Source organism: Natrix helvetica, assembly GCF_964273705.1.
Source record: "Natrix helvetica genome assembly, chromosome: 1".
In the NCBI taxonomy this organism is placed as follows: Eukaryota; Metazoa; Chordata; class Lepidosauria; order Squamata; family Natricidae; genus Natrix; species Natrix helvetica.
The window spans coordinates 124,805,043-124,825,086 of NC_138548.1; the positions used below are offsets into that span (position 1 = coordinate 124,805,043).

At 42.9% G+C, this 20,044-nt stretch overlaps 1 protein-coding gene across 6 annotated transcripts in view; it reads right to left on the reverse strand.

The window, feature by feature from the left end:
* The window catches only part of PLEKHG3 (pleckstrin homology and RhoGEF domain containing G3), a 65,871-nt gene that overhangs the window by 23,399 nt on the left and 22,428 nt on the right, over positions 1 to 20,044 (reverse strand). For 3 of the 6 annotated variants that reach the window (XM_081954397.1, XM_081954396.1, XM_081954393.1), the window contains exons 2-6: positions 8,193 to 8,299; positions 6,443 to 6,810; positions 5,704 to 5,804; positions 4,185 to 4,254; positions 3,071 to 3,117 (exon numbers count right to left, since the gene is read on the reverse strand). In XM_081954397.1, the coding sequence (XP_081810523.1) occupies positions 3,071 to 3,117; positions 4,185 to 4,254; positions 5,704 to 5,804; positions 6,443 to 6,810; positions 8,193 to 8,280 (674 nt within the window). In that variant the 5' untranslated portion in view covers positions 8,281 to 8,299. The remainder of the gene's footprint in view (positions 1 to 3,070; positions 3,118 to 4,184; positions 4,255 to 5,703; positions 5,805 to 6,442; positions 6,811 to 8,192; positions 8,300 to 20,044) is intronic. The other 3 variants (XM_081954398.1, XM_081954394.1, XM_081954395.1) reach the window with 1 other exon arrangement.

Sequence of the window (20,044 nt, forward strand, 5' to 3'; positions counted from 1 at the left end):
GTCTCTGCAGGAGACGGGTGTGCATATGGGGGGTGGCGGGGGAGAGCAGGGGGGTGCCCCCCTGCACCCCATGTTTGGTCCCAGGAGGCTTCCGGGAGGCCTGCTAGGCCCAAAATGGAGACATGTGCATATGCGCATGCATGGGGGTAGGGAGCGTGTGCTTGTGTAAGGGAGCGTGGCACATGGTGGGGGTGTTGCACATGCATTGCATTATGGGTGGGGCTCATGTGCACAATCATGCTTTTGGCACACAAGGACAAAAAAAGTTAGCCATCACTGGGCTAAAACAATGAGTCAGAAGATGACCAGAGACAGCAGAATTGTGTCCGGTTGTCATCCCCTTAATGCAGTGGTTCTCAACTTTCCCAATGCCGTGACCCTTTAATCCAGTTCCTCATGTTGTGGTGACCCCCAATCATAAAATTGGTGTCTCGGTTCCTAAGACCATCCAAAATATGTGTTTTCCAATGGTCTTAGGCAACCCCTGTGAAAGAGTCATTCGACCCCCCCAAAGGGGTCCCCCAGTTGAGAACCACTGCCTTAATGTCTCCTTCTCTTCTGTGTGTATTTGCCTGGGATCACACCAGGGATGTGCGGTCAGGGGAGGCAGAGCCTCACCTCTCTTCATGAAATAATAGTATATAATATTATATACTATATATATATATAATATTATAATATTATATACATCCGTCCGGCCGCGCCCAGGAACTGCGGAGGCAGAAATGTTGTCAGCACTGCCGGATGACGACAACAAATGTTGTCAGTGCTGTCGGATGTTGTCATCCGGCAGCGCCGACAACATTTCTGCCTCCGCAGCTCTCGGGCGCGCCCGGACGGAGGTAGCCAGAATGGCGCCGAGGCAGTCCGGCGGGCGAGTGACCGAGGACCAGGCTGCCTCGCTCGCTCTTTCGTCCGCCCGGACCGCCTCGGCGTCGCTGTGGCTACATCCGGCTGGCCGCGCCCGGGAGCTGCGGAGGGCGGAGGCAGAAATGTTGTCGGCGCTGCCGCATGACGAAGGCACGAAAGCGCAGCCGCCTGAATGGGAAAGCAACGAAAGGGGCTGCGCTTTCACCCTGCTCAAGCCTTGCCGCCTGCATGGGAAGCCGCCTGAATGGGAAATGGGAATGGGAAGCGCAGCCGCCTGAATGGGAAAGCAACGAAAGGGGCAACAAGGGTGGGCGGGAAAGCAACGAAAAGGGCAGCGAGGGCGGGAGGTGGCTGCAGGCGGCAAGGCTTGAGCGGGGTGAAAGCGCAGCCCCTTTTGTTGCTTTCCCATTCACCCCGCTCAAGCCTTGCCGCCGGGCCCCGCGGAGCGGCTTTTCCTGGGCAGCGATTGGTGAAGCCGCTTGACAACCACACAGCCGGCCCGCCGCCTCTCGGGTCTTTAGGAAGCAAACGCAAAGCAACCCACTGCCACGGGCCCGCGTTTGTGGGCGCCGGCGGCTGCAAGCCTTGGATGGGCTCTTCTTCTTCTTCCTCCTCTCCCACACCCCTGGGAAGCTCCTGCCCCCATTTTGTGCGTCTCCCTCCCTCACCCCGATTTTTTTTCTCGGAGTCGGCGGCTTGGGAAAGGCCCGCCCTGTAGGTGAGTCTCTCGTTTGATGTGGGGCCATTCCCGAGAGCCGGCGGGTCTTTTGCTGGCTGCCAAGGCAGGGCTTCGCTGAGGTGATGACGCTGAAGAAGCCGTGCAGGAGGGGTTAGGGGGATGCAGAAGGGAGCTGGGGATCAGGCTTTGGGTTGGTGGGAGACCTTGAAGGAGTGGGGGGGGGAAGGAAGCAATGCTACACGGATCAGTGCACTCCGCGGTCCCCTTAATGTTCACTCAGGAAGGTGGGGAATGGGACCACGTGTGCTGGAGGCTGAGGCTGCCTCAGCCTCCTGCACACGTGGTCCCATTCCCCGCCTTCCTGATGATGTCACCAGCCTCACCAGCCATAACCCTTACCGCACGTCACTGGATCACACAGTTGCCACACAAGCCCACAAAAAGCACCACTTCTTGGATCAGCAATGGCACATTGCTACAAATTTACAAAAATCAACCATTCCTGCAAAGTTTTTACAGAAAGAATCTGGAACCATTTCTGGCCAGATCTAACAATTATTAACAAATCCCTGTGCATGTTCAGTGCCGCCAAATTATTAGTCTTGGGGTCATCTTTTTCTTAACTGAGCAGAATTAGTTTCCAGCTCAGCTGCTGCTCAAGAGAAAACGCTGCAAAGACAGTATTCCCACTGGAGCTGCAGGGTTCGCATTTTCCCACTGGGGGCAATTCTTATCTCAACTGGCTTTGCGTCACAACACTCGAGTGCTATTTCCTTGTTCTTTGCAGTACAACTGGAAATGGCATTGCTGTTTCCTTACTGAATGGCTGTGTTAACCCTTTACCACAAAACAAGCATGGTAGGTGAAGGACGAGAACTGGGCTGTTGATGGGAGTGCCTAGTTTTGCACTCCCTCAGGGACCAGTCAAAATATGTGCTGGACAATTTGCAAGGTTTCTCAGCACTGAAATACTTCTGCGATGATGATCCAAGTATGATTCTGAATATTTATGGGGAAGAGTGGTTATGTAGAAATGCCAAATGAATCAGCAGCTGAAGGATGAGGGCTGTACAGGTAATCCTTGACTTGCAAGTAATTACTTAGCAGTTCTTACTTAGTCAGGCTCTGGGCACAATCATGTGATCTTGCCCAAAGATGCGGGTGCATTCCTTAACACAATTGCCCATAATCTCAGGAATTTAGGTAAAATAGCTGCACTTACTTAATTCTGATTTATCTAGCGGAGCAATCTGGGTGCCTGTTGACACTGCATGGCTGACCCTCAAAACAAGCTGGAAAATCTAGCTCTAAGTTTTGAGACACCTTGTCACTGAATATGAATTAAATAGACTTGCACAATACTGTATATCTTAGTCCTATATACGAACTATTCTTAGCATACACTGAGATGACCCAGAAGCATTTTACAACATATGTAAAAAGATTCCATTAATAGGGAGAACAAGCTGTCCTTGTTATCACGAAATCACGTCCCCTTTTTGCGTGACAAAGGACACTCACTTTGGATAGTTATTGCAGTATTGAGTATAGATGTTGAAGTCTTGGCTCTGTTGGGGAAAGAGAAGAAAGATCCGTAAGACAAGTTCAATTCAAGCTGTTCCCTAATGTCAACCATTCTGCAAATATCTCTGCCAGATGTCCAGCACAGATACCAATGCCAACCTCACTGGATATGTTTAGGCGATAACTCCTGGACTAGCACTGATGATGTTACCTACCGTATTTTTCGGAGTATAAGATGCACCTTTTTCCTTCAAAAAAGAGGCTGAAAATCTGGGTGTGTCTTATAGATTGGATACAGCATTTTTGGCCTCTTGAAACCCCGTCCCCTTTGCAAAAATGGCCATGCATAGCCTTTAGGAGGCTTCCAGAGTGCTCCTGGGGGCTGGGGAGGGGAGAAAGGAGCGAAAAACAGGCTGCTTTTTGCCCCCCAGCCCCCAGGAGCCTCTATAAGCTTCCTAAACGCTATGCATGCTCTTTTTTTGATAAAAAAGGGCCCGTTTTTGCAAAAAAAAAATAATGGGCTGTTTTGGGGAGGTCTGCAGAGTGCAAAAACTTTTTTAAAAATTGCCTCTTCAAAATCTTGGTGCGTCTTATACTCCGGTGCATCTTATACTCTGAAAAATACAGTAGTTTGGGTAATGAAACATTTGCAAGAAAACAAGCAAGTTCAGAGAGCATCGAGGATCCCTAACCCCTGTTCTCTTTCATGCACAGCTAGGCAAAATTTTCAGCCCCCAAGCTGCCACTAATTCCCTCACCCAGCAGAGCAGAGTGGTCAATCTTGGCTTTTAGCGATTTTAAGAAAACCTCTTAAGAAAAGAGAAAGAAAGTGTTTCACTTCTGAAAGATTTGGTGCTCCCACCCCTATCCTTCCCTTCCTATTTCTTAGTCAAACATCTTGTTCCTGAAATGGAGCTGTGATGTCATCTCTCCCCAGTGGTATTATGTCATGTGGCTTTAGGGCCTGTGGACTTCTGCGTTAATGGAAGCAACCCAGTGAAGGGTGACAAAGCACTCACTCAAGAGAAGGGCGTGCCGAACTACCCAATTATGCACCCAATTATGAACAATCAGAGATGAGCATAAAGCAACATCGGTTTTATCTGCTTACCCTGTGTACAAAACACTGCGCCACGGCAACGGGGTCATTATGGCAACTATCGAGTTCTTGCAGTAATTCACTGCATAGACATTGAAACAGAAAGAAAAATTTATCAGTCAACTCAAGATAAAAAAAAATAACATGTGATAGAAACTTATACATACATCCACAGAGCAAACAGGAACATGCTGGAGACAAACTTCAAAACAACCCTTAATACACTGCAGTTTCAGAATTAAATGCAGAGCAGCAGGCCATGCAATTGGGTTTGGGCCCAATACCCACCTGTACAGGGGAAACCTGTCCACCACTGTCAAAGGAACCAAAAACACAAGGCAGATGTTATATAGAAAGAGGGGACACCCGCCAGCTGAACAACCAGCTGGTTCTCATTCAGCAGCCACCTATATAGTCATACCTGTTAACATTAATACATTTGGGATCCTAAACTGAGAATACTGTATTTCTCCAATGTATATGTTTTTCATAGACCCAAAATAATGAGGCAATTTCTGCCCCAGGGACTTACAAGTTTAAGATGATAGATAAAACACAGGAGAGGAAGCAGATTTGCAAAGTTGGCACGGAACACCCAGTAGCAAATTGGACTCAATCTGTCCCTTGATCCTTCGGTTCCTTATAGGTTACTGACACAAAAAGGACTGTTACTTATCTGCTCTAGGAGTTTCTAGCCAATCATGGTAGGAAGATGCTGTTTGCTGCTAAACCATTCTCTTCACTATAGAAAGCTGTTTGAACCAGACTCGGTTCACGCATAATACCAAGCCATGTTTTCAGGTTCACCATTATATGCAAACCATACCATGAGTACAAACTCTGCAGTACCCTAATATACAAAGCCAAACAAAATCAAACTGATTGATTCCTTGGTGTGGGTGGAACATCTAGCTTGGCTTTTACTTCTAATAAGCCAAAGTAAAAGGAGACATCATCTCTCTTTGCATGAATTTATCACATTACTCTCCAATATTTTATCCAGAATCGTAACAGCCTGATCACCCAAGAAAACTTAAGATCATAATAAGGGTAGAAAGGAGAAGACAGTCTTTCAGGTAATCTGATTTCAAGACATTTAAGGCCTTAATTCATACTGGGAATAAAACATATTTTTAAAAGATCATAATAAAATTCATACTTATGTGGACGAAAAAAAATTAGGGAAGGGACAGCAAATACAAATACATCTCCTGTAGGAAAAGGACTTGGACATGTTCCCCATTAAAGGGCAAATCATTTTCCTAGGTCCTTGATTTTTTAAAAATCTGGTTGAAAGTGAGAAACGTAAGTCAGTGACAGCAAGGACTAGCTGAAGGCAATAACTATTGCATCACCCAAGGCTGTCTTAATTGGATGGGTTGAAGTGGTGGTACAGAGCTTTACGGGAATCGAATTTTTTCCTGCCATGCTTTCTATTTCAGAGAGAACCGAACCTTTATAGGGGAACTGTGTAAAGTGAGCAACAATTAAAATGACAGGGAAGCTCTAAGGGCTATGGGTTATTACTCACCTGTTCAGCTCGTAGATGTCTTCAATGTTCCCAAAGAGTGCGCTGACTTGTTCTGGCCGCAACAACAGCTCCTGAGTGTCTATGATGTTCCCCAAGTAATTCTGCCAAGTCACATTATGCCATGAGCATCACCATGAAGCCAGGAAGCAAGAAAACAGGGCAGACCACCACCATGAGTTCTAACCCAGTATTGTGGGAGTTGTGCCACAACCCTATCAGGTACCCTAATCAGTGCCCTGAGGGGAGAATTTATCTTACCTTGACGATAGCTCCCATTGGACAATTTATCATGCTTGCACTCTGCTCAGATACTATCTGCCAAGAAGCCATTTCCTTTTTATATAGTATTCATGATAGCAGATTAGCAGAGAAATCACTGGGGCAACTTTAGGTCAATCATGAGGATCACCTTCACATAATCTGACATGACAGGCAAAAGGTCTTCCATGAAACTGTGTGGGGAAATGGCCAAGATACTATATTCCTATGTGGAAAGGGGTCAGTGAAATCCGTGGCTGATAGGAAGGCATAAAGGCACTACCCAGACACACAGTGGGGGCACCTTTAAAGTGAAATGAAAGCAGCATGAAGATCTACAGCTCTTCCCAGCTTCTAGTCAGGTTCCCCCCTTGGTTAGAGGAAGACTTCAGTGGCAAAATCAGATGAAGGGAGGACCTTAAGGCATCTAAAGTGTAGCAGTGAAGTGATATAAAGAGTCCAACACATCAATCGTACTAACCTCTATGATGCTTCGTAAATCCTGCACGTACATGCGTTCGGATTCCACAATCTCCAAGAGAACCCGCTCTAGATAGCCTAGTTTGGAATGAGAGGCAGCAGCAGAAAGGGAAGGGCTCCTCAGGCTTCTCCAGGGCCCTGAGGAGGCATTGTTGTTGGCATTGTTCAGCACTTCAGTCTTCAGGAGCGAAGAAGCATCCGAAGGAGTTTGCGCCATGTTCTTCCAGTCATCCAAAATATGGGGAGCACTGATTAAAGTTTCAGGCAACTGCCTCATTGAATATTCTGAGACACTCATGCTCAGGGCAGTAGATATTACGACTCCCTCATCTCTGCCAGGACACGGGGCATCCAAGAAATTTGAATTTTCTGAGGAAAGAAAAAGCTTATTTTAAAACCGTGTAATGTTCCTCTGTATCTCAAGATGCAGTAGTTATACAAGTAGTCCTCGACTTACAACAGTTCATTTAGTGACCATTCAAAGTTACGACAACACAGAAAAAAGTGACTTATGACTATTTTTCACACTTACAACCACTGCAGTGTCCTGGGGTCAGGTGATCAGTTTTTGCAACCTTCTAACAACCAAAGTCAATGGGGAATCCAGAGTCACTTAATAATCATGTTACTAACTTAACAAATGCAATTATTTCCACTTAACAACTGTGACAAAAAGTCGTAAAATGGGGCAAACTCACTTAACAAATGTTTCACATAAATTTTGGGCTCAATTGTGGTTGTAACTCAAGGACTACCTATATAACTAAAAAGCCATTTTAATTTGTTGCAATCAATGGGCATTCATGACCTCTAGATTAGGTTTCTCTGTCTATATCAGAGGCATCAGTAAACACCAGGCTAATGGGAAAAAGGAGGTTTGGCTTCCTACATGAACACAGACCCTAAGAGTGCCTGAAACTGTTATTGTCACATACATAAGAAATACTAGTTACAGTCTGATCCATCACACATAGTTCAATGATCTAGTCTACTGTTAAAAGATGGCTGCACATGGAAAGATACAGGTCTAATTTCTTCCGACCATTTATTAAATAATTGTTTCCCTTATTTCCATCTGACACAGGGCAAAAAAAAAAAGGATACAAATCTATCTGAACAAAACCCAGATGTATTAAAACATGTTTACCATCACAATCATATACTGCCTTTGTTAAAATGAAAATTATTGAAATGGGTTGGTCTTTGATCACAAATCTCACATGAAGCAGCCGTGAGGGACAGAATTGTCAACACAGCCTCAGAACCAAAAAGGGAGCCGCTAATGAAACCTACTTGGAGCCTTTTCTGATCCCAATCCCCTGTTAACATTTCCTTCATCAACCCTCTGCTAGATTACAACTCCTCCATCTTCAGCCACTCTGGAAAAAGCTCACCATCTTAAATGGAAGTCAGCATTTCATAACCCAAAACACATTTTCTCCACAGCACTAGTACATGTCCTGCCATGCCGCGTGCTCTCCACCAAACCCTTAAGAGGTTTAGCAGGCAGACAAACAAGTGGCAACAGGCCTATGTGTGTAGGAATCATATACAATCAGCTGCAATTACTTTCATCTCCGTCTCTCCGTCTCTCTCTCTCTCTCTCTCTCTCTCTCTCTCTCTCTCTCTCTCTCTCTCTCTCTCTCTCTCCCTCCCTCCCTCCCTCCCTCCCTCCCTCTCTCCAGTTTTCTTCCTATTTCCACAAGAAGCTTTTCTCTGCCTCAAAATCTGGGCCTTTCTTTGAAAATTACCTTGCTTTCTTACAGAAAAACTCATCCCATCTTCACCGAACACTGGAAGGCTGTCCACGGTATTCGTCTCTTCCCAGATCAACATCATTCATCATCTCAGCCAGGCACTGTAGATGGTAAATGAAGCATGGAGCAACCTGTGAATCCTGAATAGCCAATGAAGGTGTGGAGCCTTTTGATGTCACTTCTCCAAACCACTCCTCTAGATAAGCACCACACCTCAAAACCTGGCATTCTATTCTCCACTAAGGACTTTGACCAAGACACACACACTTCCTCCTCCTTTCCCTACAAACATTGGAAGGAAAAAAAAAGATGCTCGGCAGCTCAGGCCAGAAAATACCCAGGAGTACTGTCATGTGTTGCCAAGCCATTTAAGTAGCATCTATGCTAATTATGGATTTCCTCCATCTCTCAAGTAGCCTAGGAGCCAAGGCGATATGTGAATGAAGCCATTCACCACAAGCAAAATCCCAAGTGACTCCTCAGGAACTCTTTTGTTTTTCAAAAGTCTCCTAAAATTGAATTGTATATTCTCCACGCTTATCTTAATTACTCATTTTGACAGCCAAAAATAGACTGCAAATATATCAAATATTTTCTACTAAACATCGCAAGGTAAACAAAATAATCTGTTTCAATCTGTTTATGAAACATCATAAAAGTAAAATGAAACAGAGTGAAAGCTTTTGCTCATCACCACTGATAAGAAGAATGCCTAAAAAGTCTAGTCGTTTACTAACTAGAGACCCAACTGGAAAAGGATGCATTTCTCTAAACAGAAGACCATGTTATCTTGATTTTTTGTTTTGTTTAACAAGAGGACTTTGAATTCTCAAAGCTTGCTTGATTTCCAATCATTCCACAGTGTGCCAATCTACACAAAGATTGCAGAAATCTCTTGTCCTAATCACCGTGTCTGGAAAAATTCACACACAGGTTACTGGCAAGGAAAGAATTTCACACACAATTAGAAGCAGCTAAGATTCTTGTGCATATGTCTAAAGCAGGATTTATATTATAGGATTATATATTATCCTTTGGACTGCCGCATCCAGAATTACCAAGACTAATTGCAATAAACCTGAAAGATACCAGGGTAGGGAAAGTTGTTTCTGAAGTAAAGAGAAAAATTAGCAAACATGTTTGCATGCAGGTGTGATGTGTGGCACCACACTACTGTGGTGAACTTGAACTTGATGGAATTTACTAACTTCCAAATTCAGTATTACACAATTTAATTGTTAAGCCCAATTTCTTAGCCTAATATGCTCTCTGTGTCAAATATGCCTCTTAGGTAAATCTGATTCACACTAAAATTTGGGGTTATACTGGTATTCATTAGAACTGGTTAGGAGTAATTGGGTCCTTCCTTCCAAAAAGCAAGCAAGAATTGGTCTAATGGTTAAGGCATCAGCCTAGAAAATGGGAGATCCTGAGTTCAAGTCCCACCTTCACCATGAAAGTCAGATGGGTGATTTTGGGCCAGCCACTCATTCTCAGCTCAATCTTCCATACATGTTTGTTGTTGTGGGAAAACAGAAGGAGGAAGTTGTGTTGGATATGCTTACCGCCTTGAATTATTTGTGAACAAAATAAGAGAGGAAAAAATAAATAGATAGATAGATAGATAGATAGATAGATAGATAGATAGATAGATAGATAGATAGATCGATCCATCCATCCATCCACCCACCCACCCACCCACCCATCCATCCATCCATCCATCCATCCTGCTACAGAGAAGAAATGTATATTCATATATGTAAGGCGTAAATACACCAAGATTGAGCCTTACAGTACAGTACAAATTCTAGCACAAAGGTCAGAAACCCCAAAACTTGATGCTGCCAGGAAAAACAACAACCAGCCACAACAACACAAGCTGAGATAGAAAAACTGATGCGATGGTGGTGCAGACTCTTGGTGGCAGCAAAAAAGGGAAAATGCTTCTGAACAAGTTTGGCAGGGCTTCCCCATTAAGGCTTTGTTTGCTGAGGAGCAAAGGTGATTTGCCCTAAAGCTGGCTGTGAGCTAACTGAGAGAGGGAGTATCTAAGCAGAAACATGTAGCCACTAAGTGAGAAAAATAGAGCTATCATGGTTGCTGAAAGTGAAAGGATTGGGTAGTAGGGGAGGAAGGAACTATCTTTCCTGAATGTAGGATTTACTTTTGCAAAGCTCTGCCTTTGAAACATTGAATTGAACCTCTGTAAACTCTTTAACATGATCAAAGAAAGCAGAGGCTGCACATTTGTCTGCATGGATCTTTTCAATATCACATGGATTACCAGTCACAATGTTAGGTAAGGTCAGGGACACTGGATACAATTCATTAAATTCTAAGATTGAAATAAATTTAACCTGATAATTCACCATTATTAGTAATTTTCCCATTCAGTTAAACATTACAATTCCACAGGGTCAGAGTGCACTTCTTAAAGTAGCAATAGCTTCTTAAAGCAGCAATACCTCCTCATTTCATCATCTTACATTGGCTGGTCAGCTTTAAACCATCATTACCCTGACAAACAGAAACTTTGAGAGGCATTCTGGAGCAAGCCCGTGGTTTTGATGGGCTGAATTTAGCTCTGGGCTTTAGATTGTGCACGTCACAACCAGGGCAAAATCAGCTGTAATACACCCTGGTTGAGGGAAAAGAATTTAACCATCCAGAATTGCTCATTCTGGGCAGTTAAAGATGGTCAATCTCTAAATTTGATAAATAAACAAACTTCCAGGGGCATTTGAGTTCTAAGTTCAACTCATCAATTCTATGGATAAATTATCTTTAAAAATACTCTGCTAACTTTCTTTAGTTTTAACATACAACAGCCACGTTCTCTCTCCTTTTACAATCACATGGATCACAAATAGGCGTTCTGTTTTAAATCTAGTTTGCATTCAGTGATGATGCAACTTCCACAGGATTAAGTAACCAGAATGAATTTCAAACTGCAATTCTTTTTCTAACAACTGGCACAGCCAGAATATTTCAGATATAACAGGAAAAGAAAACCATGATTATAAAATTATGGATAGTTTTGGGTATTTCAACTGAAAAAGGACATCTTAAAATAAAGGTAGGGAACTATGGCCCTTTTATGACTTTGTAGACTTCAACCCCCAGAATTCCTGAGTCAGCCATGGGAGCTGAAGTTCACTAGTGCAGGGGTGTCCAAACTTTAAGACTTGTGGACTTCAACTCCCAGAATTCCCCAGCCAGCAGAGCTGCCTGGGGAATCCTGGGAGTTGAAGTCCACCAGTCTTAAAGTTGCCATGTTTGGACACCCCTGCACTAGTCATTAAGAGGCCGTAGTTCCCCATCTTTGCCTGAAAGCAATGGTTTCAAATGGTGGTATATGGGACTCAAAGATAATCTAAGTGGGATGCAGGGTAGTTACTGAAACTTCATATAAGTCTTCATAACAAACGAATGGTCACTGCACACCTATAAATAAATGGAAACCCTCAGAAAAAGATAAGCTTTTTATTCCTATTTTGACTTCACATACTTTTCCAGAAAATAAAATTCTCAATACAAAGCAAAAAGGTTTCACTTTCTACCACACCCTGCCTGTGAACTTTCGCTAACATCTGATTCGACAAGTTCATGAACTGAACTAAATGGTAAAAAATATTATGCTGCAAAAATTATTTCACTTTGGGGTTTCCCTTTTACTGATGCGATAAGGAAAAACCCCACGGGAAGAAATCAGTTCATCTTTGTGGGCCTTTTTCTATCAAGTGATTTTGAGGCTTTCTGGAGAAGCACAAAACAATCCCTGCCTGTGGGAATCACCCCTGCAATCACAAATATCCTCTGTACTTTTACTGATTAGGTACTGCATAAAAGAGAACTGAATCCCAGCTGTTAGTCATCCTAATTGCACTCCACTAAGATCATGCTTACACAGCCACTGGCCTCGCCCCTCTTTCTCTCAGCAGCAGTTTCACACCCCCATGTGAGGATCCCTTATCCCATGCTCCATTCTGTTCTTCCATGGAACTGGTAACATTTTCTCCTGGTGGCCAACAGGAACGTGCTGAAACCAATTGCGTCCCATTCTCATTCTTACATTTGCTCCGTCTGCTTTTGGCGGGAAGGAAAAAAGGGAAAAATTCAACCAGTCACTAATTAAGAGGGGGAGTGGAGACCCCTCAAAGCAACTGAGAGCCGGTCTGATCCAGTGATGTGCGGTGAGGTTTATGGCTGGTGAGGCTGGTGACGTCATCAGGGAGGCGGGGAATGGGAACACGTGTGCAGGAGGCTGAGGCTGCCTCAGCCTCCTGCACACATTGTCCCATTCCCCGCCTTCCTGAGTCAACATGAAGGGGACCGTGCCTTTTCCCTTTTCCCTTTTTTTTTCTTTTCATGATGAGAGCGGTGAGGCTCTGCCTCCCCTGCCTCCCCTGACCGCACGTCCCTGGTCTGATTTATTGGTTAAAGCACCAGCCTAGAAACCAGGAGACTGTGAGTTCTAGTCTCATCTTCCGCCTGAAAGCCAGCTGGGAGACTTTGGACTGTTGTCTCTCAATCTACCTGACAGTGTTATTGTCAGTTGTTGGTTGCTGCTGGTTCAGACCGGTTCAGGCGAACCGGTAGTTCTGACGATCAGCTGGCCCTGCCCACCCAATGTCCTGTCCTATATTTCCTTCTTTTTGGCTCAGCTGATTCACGCAGCACAGCTGATTTCCAAGCCTCTGCTGTTCTACTTACTGGGGCTGCCTTAGAAGATAAGCAGCTGAGCTTCAAATTGCTTTATTTTGAATGCTGCATGCAAGTGCATTAGGCGCCGAGACTCCACACCCACCGAACCAGTTGTTAAACCAGTTGCAGCCCACCACTGGTTATTGTTGTAAGAAAAATTGGAGCAGGAAGAGTATTAAACGTATTCACCACCTTGCATTATTTCTAAAAATAATATTTGGGGAGAAATCTAAAAAAAAAAACACCACAACAAACCTGGGAAATGTGGAGTGATGGTGGCAAGGAAAAAATTGGCTTCCCTTCCCAACCTCCATGCAGCACAGCCATGTGGAAGAAGACCAAGGGGACACACTTAGAAAATAAAGGTGGTTGGGGCTAGAAGCAAGTCCTTCACTCTGAAATACTCTTGGCTACCCTCATCCCCCACCCCAAAAGAGATCTGCCCTATAAGGAAAGTGCTTGGGTTTGACAGTGGGCCAAGCAAGGAAATTGGAGCCATGGCTGTACAGTAATGGGAATTTAGCAAGATGTAACTCAATGGGAAAAATGAGGAAATAAGAGTATCTTAAGGAGGCTGCAAACTTGAAAGAGAAAAGAAAAGTAGGATTCAGAGGTGGTATTCAGCCGGTTCTCTCTGGTTCAGACGAACCGGTAGTGGCGGTGGTGGGAGGCACCACCTACCAGCCCAGACATAATATGTGAGCAGTGCGGATGCTCAGAAGGTGGTGTGTGCAAGCAAAATGAGCGAGTTTGCGAACTGATACGAAAGGTAAGTGAATCCCACTGCTGGTAGGATTGGATGTGGGTAGGTAAAAAAAGTGAAAAAGTGTGACTAGAGTGAATGGACCTTGGGTACTAAAATACTATGTCAGAAAGTCAATGTTTCAGAGTTGATCATGAGTGATAAAATTACAATGATTGACACATTAACCACACTTGTACTGCACCAGTCTGTTCCTAGGGACTATGACTAGATGTACTCTACCCCCAGTAGCCATTTTAGGATGGTGTTCCTTGGTTACCTCTTTTAAAGAACCAGCCACTATTCCTTGCGTAAGGTTGGAGGAGGGACGTTTTCCTCCCACCGTTAAAAGCCTCTCCCCTATTTTCATGTGAAAATAATCCATGATCTTTATGTTTAGAAATGCATTCCAAATGAAAGGCAGCCAGGAGATTTGGGGCTTGAATAAGACCGTGGTTTCCAGAGAATACGCTACGAATTCTAAATCCATTCTCTGGATTCATTTTGGCTCTCTGACTTTGAAGTGGCAGCAAAGATAAACTTTGCATGACTTTGGAATTCTGATTATGGAGGCCCTAATCTAAGGGGTCATTGGTGGTTGCCAGGGAAACTCCCCCCTCCTCTTACCCTTCCAAAGCATGAATCTGTCATTTCTACTACAATCCATTTTTTTGTTCAAACATCTATTATCAGCAAGTGTTCTGTTTTTCAATTGACTTGTTCCAAGACTTAAGAATAAACAAAAACTGTTAGCCAATACATCGTTCTGCCTCCTAAATAAATCTGCATAGCAATTCATTGTACGTGAAGTGGTATTTAGCTGCTTTCCAGCAATTAATGTATAGAACTAAGGTTGGAAAGACTTCAGCCTGGAAGCTGAGTGGGTGAGGTTGGCCGAGCTCACATCGTAACCTAATTTACTTCACAAACTTTTTGTAAGAAACTTCAGAAGCACTGTGTATGTCATGTGGAGCTCCCGGGGAATAGGTAGGATAGAACTCAAACCATTCACTTCCATGTAAAGTGGGCATGAGAATTGTCCTCCTCCCACCTGACACTTTACAATCCTTGAATAGTTATTTGTCCAACTTTGTGGAGGCTCAAAAGAGCACCAGCAAATCATTAGGTGGGAAAAAGAGTTGCTGGAATCGCATGCCTTTGTCAAAGAGCATTCTGGGCAAAACGCCCAAGAACAAAAGCCTATCACAGAGCCAAGACTTCTACACAACTAATTTTAAATACTACAGTGCAGTGGCCTGGTCCAATTCCATTGGCATCAGGAGGACTCACACAATGCAGTGAGGAGGAGCACCCTGTGTCAGTGTGTATAAGATTGGAAAGGGGAAACACAGGCATTATTTTTCAGGCTGCTTAACACATTCAAGATACTACTATCTTACTGCAGCCTAATAATATTTATTTATTTATTTATGGAACTCATACATTAGATTATGTAGAACTCCAAAGTTAAACCAAGTCACATATACAGGTAGTCCTTGACTTACAACCATTCATTTAGTGATTGTTCAAAGTTACAGTAGACTGAAAAAAGAGATTTACAACTGGTTTTTCCACAGCATCCCCCAGTCACGTGATCATGATTTGGGCACTTGGCAACTGGTATGCATTTATGACACTTGTGGTGTTCTTGGGGCACCTGATCACCATTTGTGAACTTCCCAATGGCTTCCAACAAAGTTAGTGGGGGAAACCAGATTTGCTTAATAACCATGGCAAAAAAAGTTGTAAAATTGGGCGAAACTCACTTAAGAAACACATTGCTTACCAAAGGAATTCCAATCCCAGTTGTGGTTCTACATCAAGGACTATCCCTTATATAATTATTCTGGCACATTAACGCAGTGGCAGAAATGGCCAGATTTTCATAGCAGTATAACAAAGAAAAGTGAAATGGTTGGGTAACAGGCAGCAAAAGAACAAATGAATGGTAATAAATGCTAATGCCAAAGACAGGAAAAATACAACTTTGATGTCAAGTCTCTAAAAGATGAGCTTATCCTTTTGGGAATAGTATAACTATTTTTTATACAAATAGTTTAAAACAACATGAATTATGCTAAAAGGAAATGAGGTTTGGTGCCAATATGTAATTCCCAATTACAATTCCCCCCTGCACCAAGCCATCTAATGTATCACCAAAACCAAATAATGAAATTGCTTGCTAAAGTAATATTTCAGCTAATTGTTAATTTCTGATTTTCCAATTATGCACCTTCCAATTTAAAACTCCACATCAGCCAATGTCAGTAATAGCAGTTATCACTAATTAAAAAGTAAAGAAGGTTCTCCGCGATTATCCACACGAGGAAGATAAAATATTTGTACCTTGTGACTCTGTCTCAAAACCCTTGAACACAACAGAAATACATAATAAAAACACTTGGTTCGCACTTAGAGCTAAGCTGTAATGTGGTTTGCTGATAACACTTTCCATCCATTCTAATTTAAGGCAGAGATTAGCAACCTTTTCAGGCCCAGGGTACCCTTGTGCAGTGATCTGCTTGCCCCTATTCCAAAAGCACCTGCAATTCTATAATACATATTCTTTAATGCCTTCTTGTTCTCATTCAGACATCAAAAGTGATCAGTTCTGTTCAGTTAAGGGAGTTACTCTGTGAGAGACAATGGTCTCCTAAGATCCTTCACACATTTCTTTTCCAACATGCCAGTAGATTGGAAAAAATGAAAAGATAAAGTACCTCACTTAATTTTCAAATCTAGCCAGGGCCAGTTTGCAGAGCTTACAAAATGTGCATCCTTCCCCTCCACCACTTCTAGCTAAAGCAGTTTTGTGTAAAGATCTGAAACAGAAAACGATCACTTTATTTTTCCAAATCCAAGCCACTGCCGCCATTTTGATTTTTCATTTTTAAAAGCAAATTAACCTGTGATGATCGTAAAGCACGCTATTTTACAATAGTTCAAACATATTGAAAAACTGCATGTTGAATATCTGTCAAAGAAATCAAACCAGCAGCAAAATAGGCATCGTAATAACCAGAATTTATGAGACAGAATTGTTAATACTAAAAAGAATGACCATGGTTGATGGAGTAAAGTATCGAACTGGCAGCTTTAATTCTATCCTGTATTTTGGGAAACTGACAGAGTGCTGCAAATATTGAAGCACATTTTTGTCAAAAAGGAGAAAAAAAGAAGTTGCATTTGAGAGATTTAATTTTGCAGTTGTTATAAAATTAAGAACCGTAAATATATGCTTAAACTCCCATGAGGAGGAATACTAGTATAAAAATAAAACTCCTTGTCTTTCTTATCTAGACATTAAACAGTTGGCTGACCCTTACAAAACCACCATGGATCACAAGATTATTCCCATACCCATGTATTAACGTAACTTGTCTGATTATTCTGTGACACTGATAAAACTAGAATACAATGAGGTATGAATCAAATAAACCCAGAAATCCTTGCTTTAAAGATACAGAGAAAAAGCACTGTGAAGTGTATCTACCGTTTAAGTCTAAGAGCTATTGCTTTACTTAACTTTGTATGAAGATTGTGATCTTCTTAGTTTCACTGTTCTGTAATATAAATACACTGATGCAGAGAAAGATGTTTTACGTGACTTGTTCCTACTTTAATAACTTCAAAAGTTAGCATTAGCTTTAATAATCACATAATTCATTTTTGGTATATTGTTATTTTAGGAAACTTATTTTTTATTATGTTTGATTTTAGGAAAGTTTCTAATAAGTAAAAAGTGTGTTCTGACCTAGTGCACTTATCAGGATAGTCTTCACTGCCAAGAACAGAATATCTGGAATGGGAAACATTAATTGATAGTAGAGTTCAGATGCAAAAGCAATCAAGAAATTCGTAAAAACATGACCGAACAAGCCATCAATACAGAATGAGTTTTATTTGATATTTCCACAAGATACATCCAATAGCTAATGATAAACCACAATGCCCATGACAGATAAAGCATCAAAAGAATAGTGACCACAAAAGGAAGCAATTTTTGTAGAAATGCTAATAAAAACAAAAGCAAAGCAACTTTTTTGGAACAAATGACTACATTCCTACTCATTCTATGTCATTGGACTCTCTTTAGAGATACAAAACCATTCTCTTCTTTTCCTTAGCTAAAGGAAAGAAACCTATATTTTTATTACATTGTTAGTTTTTATTCTATTTCAATAATTATGACATGTGGGAATCATTTTATGTTTCCACTATTTATCAATCATTTGTCATCACGTTATGAGTCTTGAAGTAAGCGCTTAAAAGGAAAACGAAACCTCAACATCCAAATAATAATTCTGTTAAGGATACTTTCTTACATGGAAGGTAGGTCCAAAGGAACAAAATCTGGTTTCAGATCCATCATGTCTTTGCAACTATATCTTGAAAGAAGTGATAAACAGCTGGCTATATCGGATGAGGCTATGACATTGTTTGTATAGCATTTGCTGAACCGTAAGAAAAAACTGCACAGCCAATCCTTTAGTAATCCTCACCACAGCATAATCTCAACAATGGAAGAGCTATACCCAATCACTTTCTGATACTGATTTTTAAAAATTGAGGGACATCACATTCTACATTAAAGAGAACATCAATACAGATTATTTAAATGTTCAAATTTCTACTACATGTACTTATCCAACCCTGAGGTGCTATCTATGATCTAACCACAACAATTCCAAAATACTAATGTAAAAAGAAGTCCATTATCTACACATTTGTTAATAATGCTTAGCAAAATTCCCATGGCCTTAAGTTTGCAAGTATCTATAATCAAGGGGGAACCTGCCAACATGTTCCCCAGGAATGTATCATTCCTTGGCCACCCTGTCCCCTGCAATGAAAGCTGAAAGCCAACACATCTGGAAAATAATTCATTGGAGAAAATTGATCCAGTTCCAATTCCTGTGAAGATGTCTAGACAAGTCATAGTTGTAGCACCACCCTGTGGATAGAATGCCATCAGCAGAGCCTGAAGTGAATTCCAGCAAGCCTTGGCTGATTAAGAATTGTGTGTGAAGTTATTATTAGGGAGCTTTACTGCAAAGCGTTTGTGGTTACTGTTAGATACTAGCTACAGTTGTAGTGGTTTCCACCAAGGTCCTCTGTTCCAGTGGGAACAGAGGTTTAATCTCATTGGTCGAAGGGTCTGACAGCTCCCTATAAAAGGGCTGCTGACAGACTCAAACTTCGCTGGATTGTACATACTTGTTCTGTTACAATAAAGAGCAGTTGTTGCCTTTAGCCTGAGTGTGCCTTTCCATTACCCAATCTAACATTGGCGACAAGGATGGGATTGGAAGGCAACTAGGCGAACCAAAAAGAGCATAGCAATCCAGCAAGTAAATCCAGCCCAGAGCCCAGTGTGGCTTCAAGCAGCCATTTTTGAGAGGCAAACTCAAAACGCCCTCAGAACACAAAATGGCCATGCACGCATAACCGACTCCATATGACCCAGTCACCAAACACTGGGAATCGTATATGCTGAGGTTCAACTGCTTCCTCGAAGCCAACGACCTCATGGGCCTTTCTGAAGGCCGCAAGAAGAACATGTTCCTCGGTTACTGTGGACGGAAAGTGTTTGAAACAGCCATAGACCTCTCTGAGCCAACGCCACTACAATCGGTCTCTAGGTCAGTGCTTCAACAGACGCTGAGGACACACTATGCTCCCAAGCCGTCTAAGCATGTCCGCCGGCACCAATTTAACATTCACAACCAGAAAGAAGGCGAATTGATCAACAAGTATGTTGCGGCGCTACGAAAGGCTGCAGGGTACTGGGAGTTCCGAGATCTAGACAAACTTATTCTTGACCACATCATATGCGGTGTGCAGGACATTAATTTACAGAGGAGGTTACTTGCAAAATCTAACCTCACTCTACAAATTGCCTTGGACGAAGCCAGGGCATCCGAATCTGCCGTCAAATCTACAGAAACACTGCAGCGCCAAAGCACAAGATGCATAAAAGAGCGCATGCGTACATCGCAAGGCTGCAGAGGCCGAGAGCTCAGAAGATGAAGATAACAGCTGCCGCATGCACAGTAGCTGCGCCAAGCCGGCACGCACATTCAAACTGCGGTTTCCGCCTTGTGCAAGCTGCGGAGGAGACCTTGCCAGACCGGCTTGCCGTTTCCGCGATGCTATTTGCCAGTGCTGCGAGCTAAAGGGGCACATTGCCAAGGTTTGCAGAAGCGAGCACCCCACGACGACCTGGCAGCCAAGAAGCCGACCTAACCGCCAGCAGAGGCCCAACCAAGGGGCATGGCAGAAGCCACCACGGCGCTCACAGGGTGACACCAGAGTCACCAACCACACCTCTATTGGCCAAGTCCGCCCTAGGTTGCCCAAAAAGCTGAAGGTGACAGTCCTCATCGAGGGCTCTCCATGT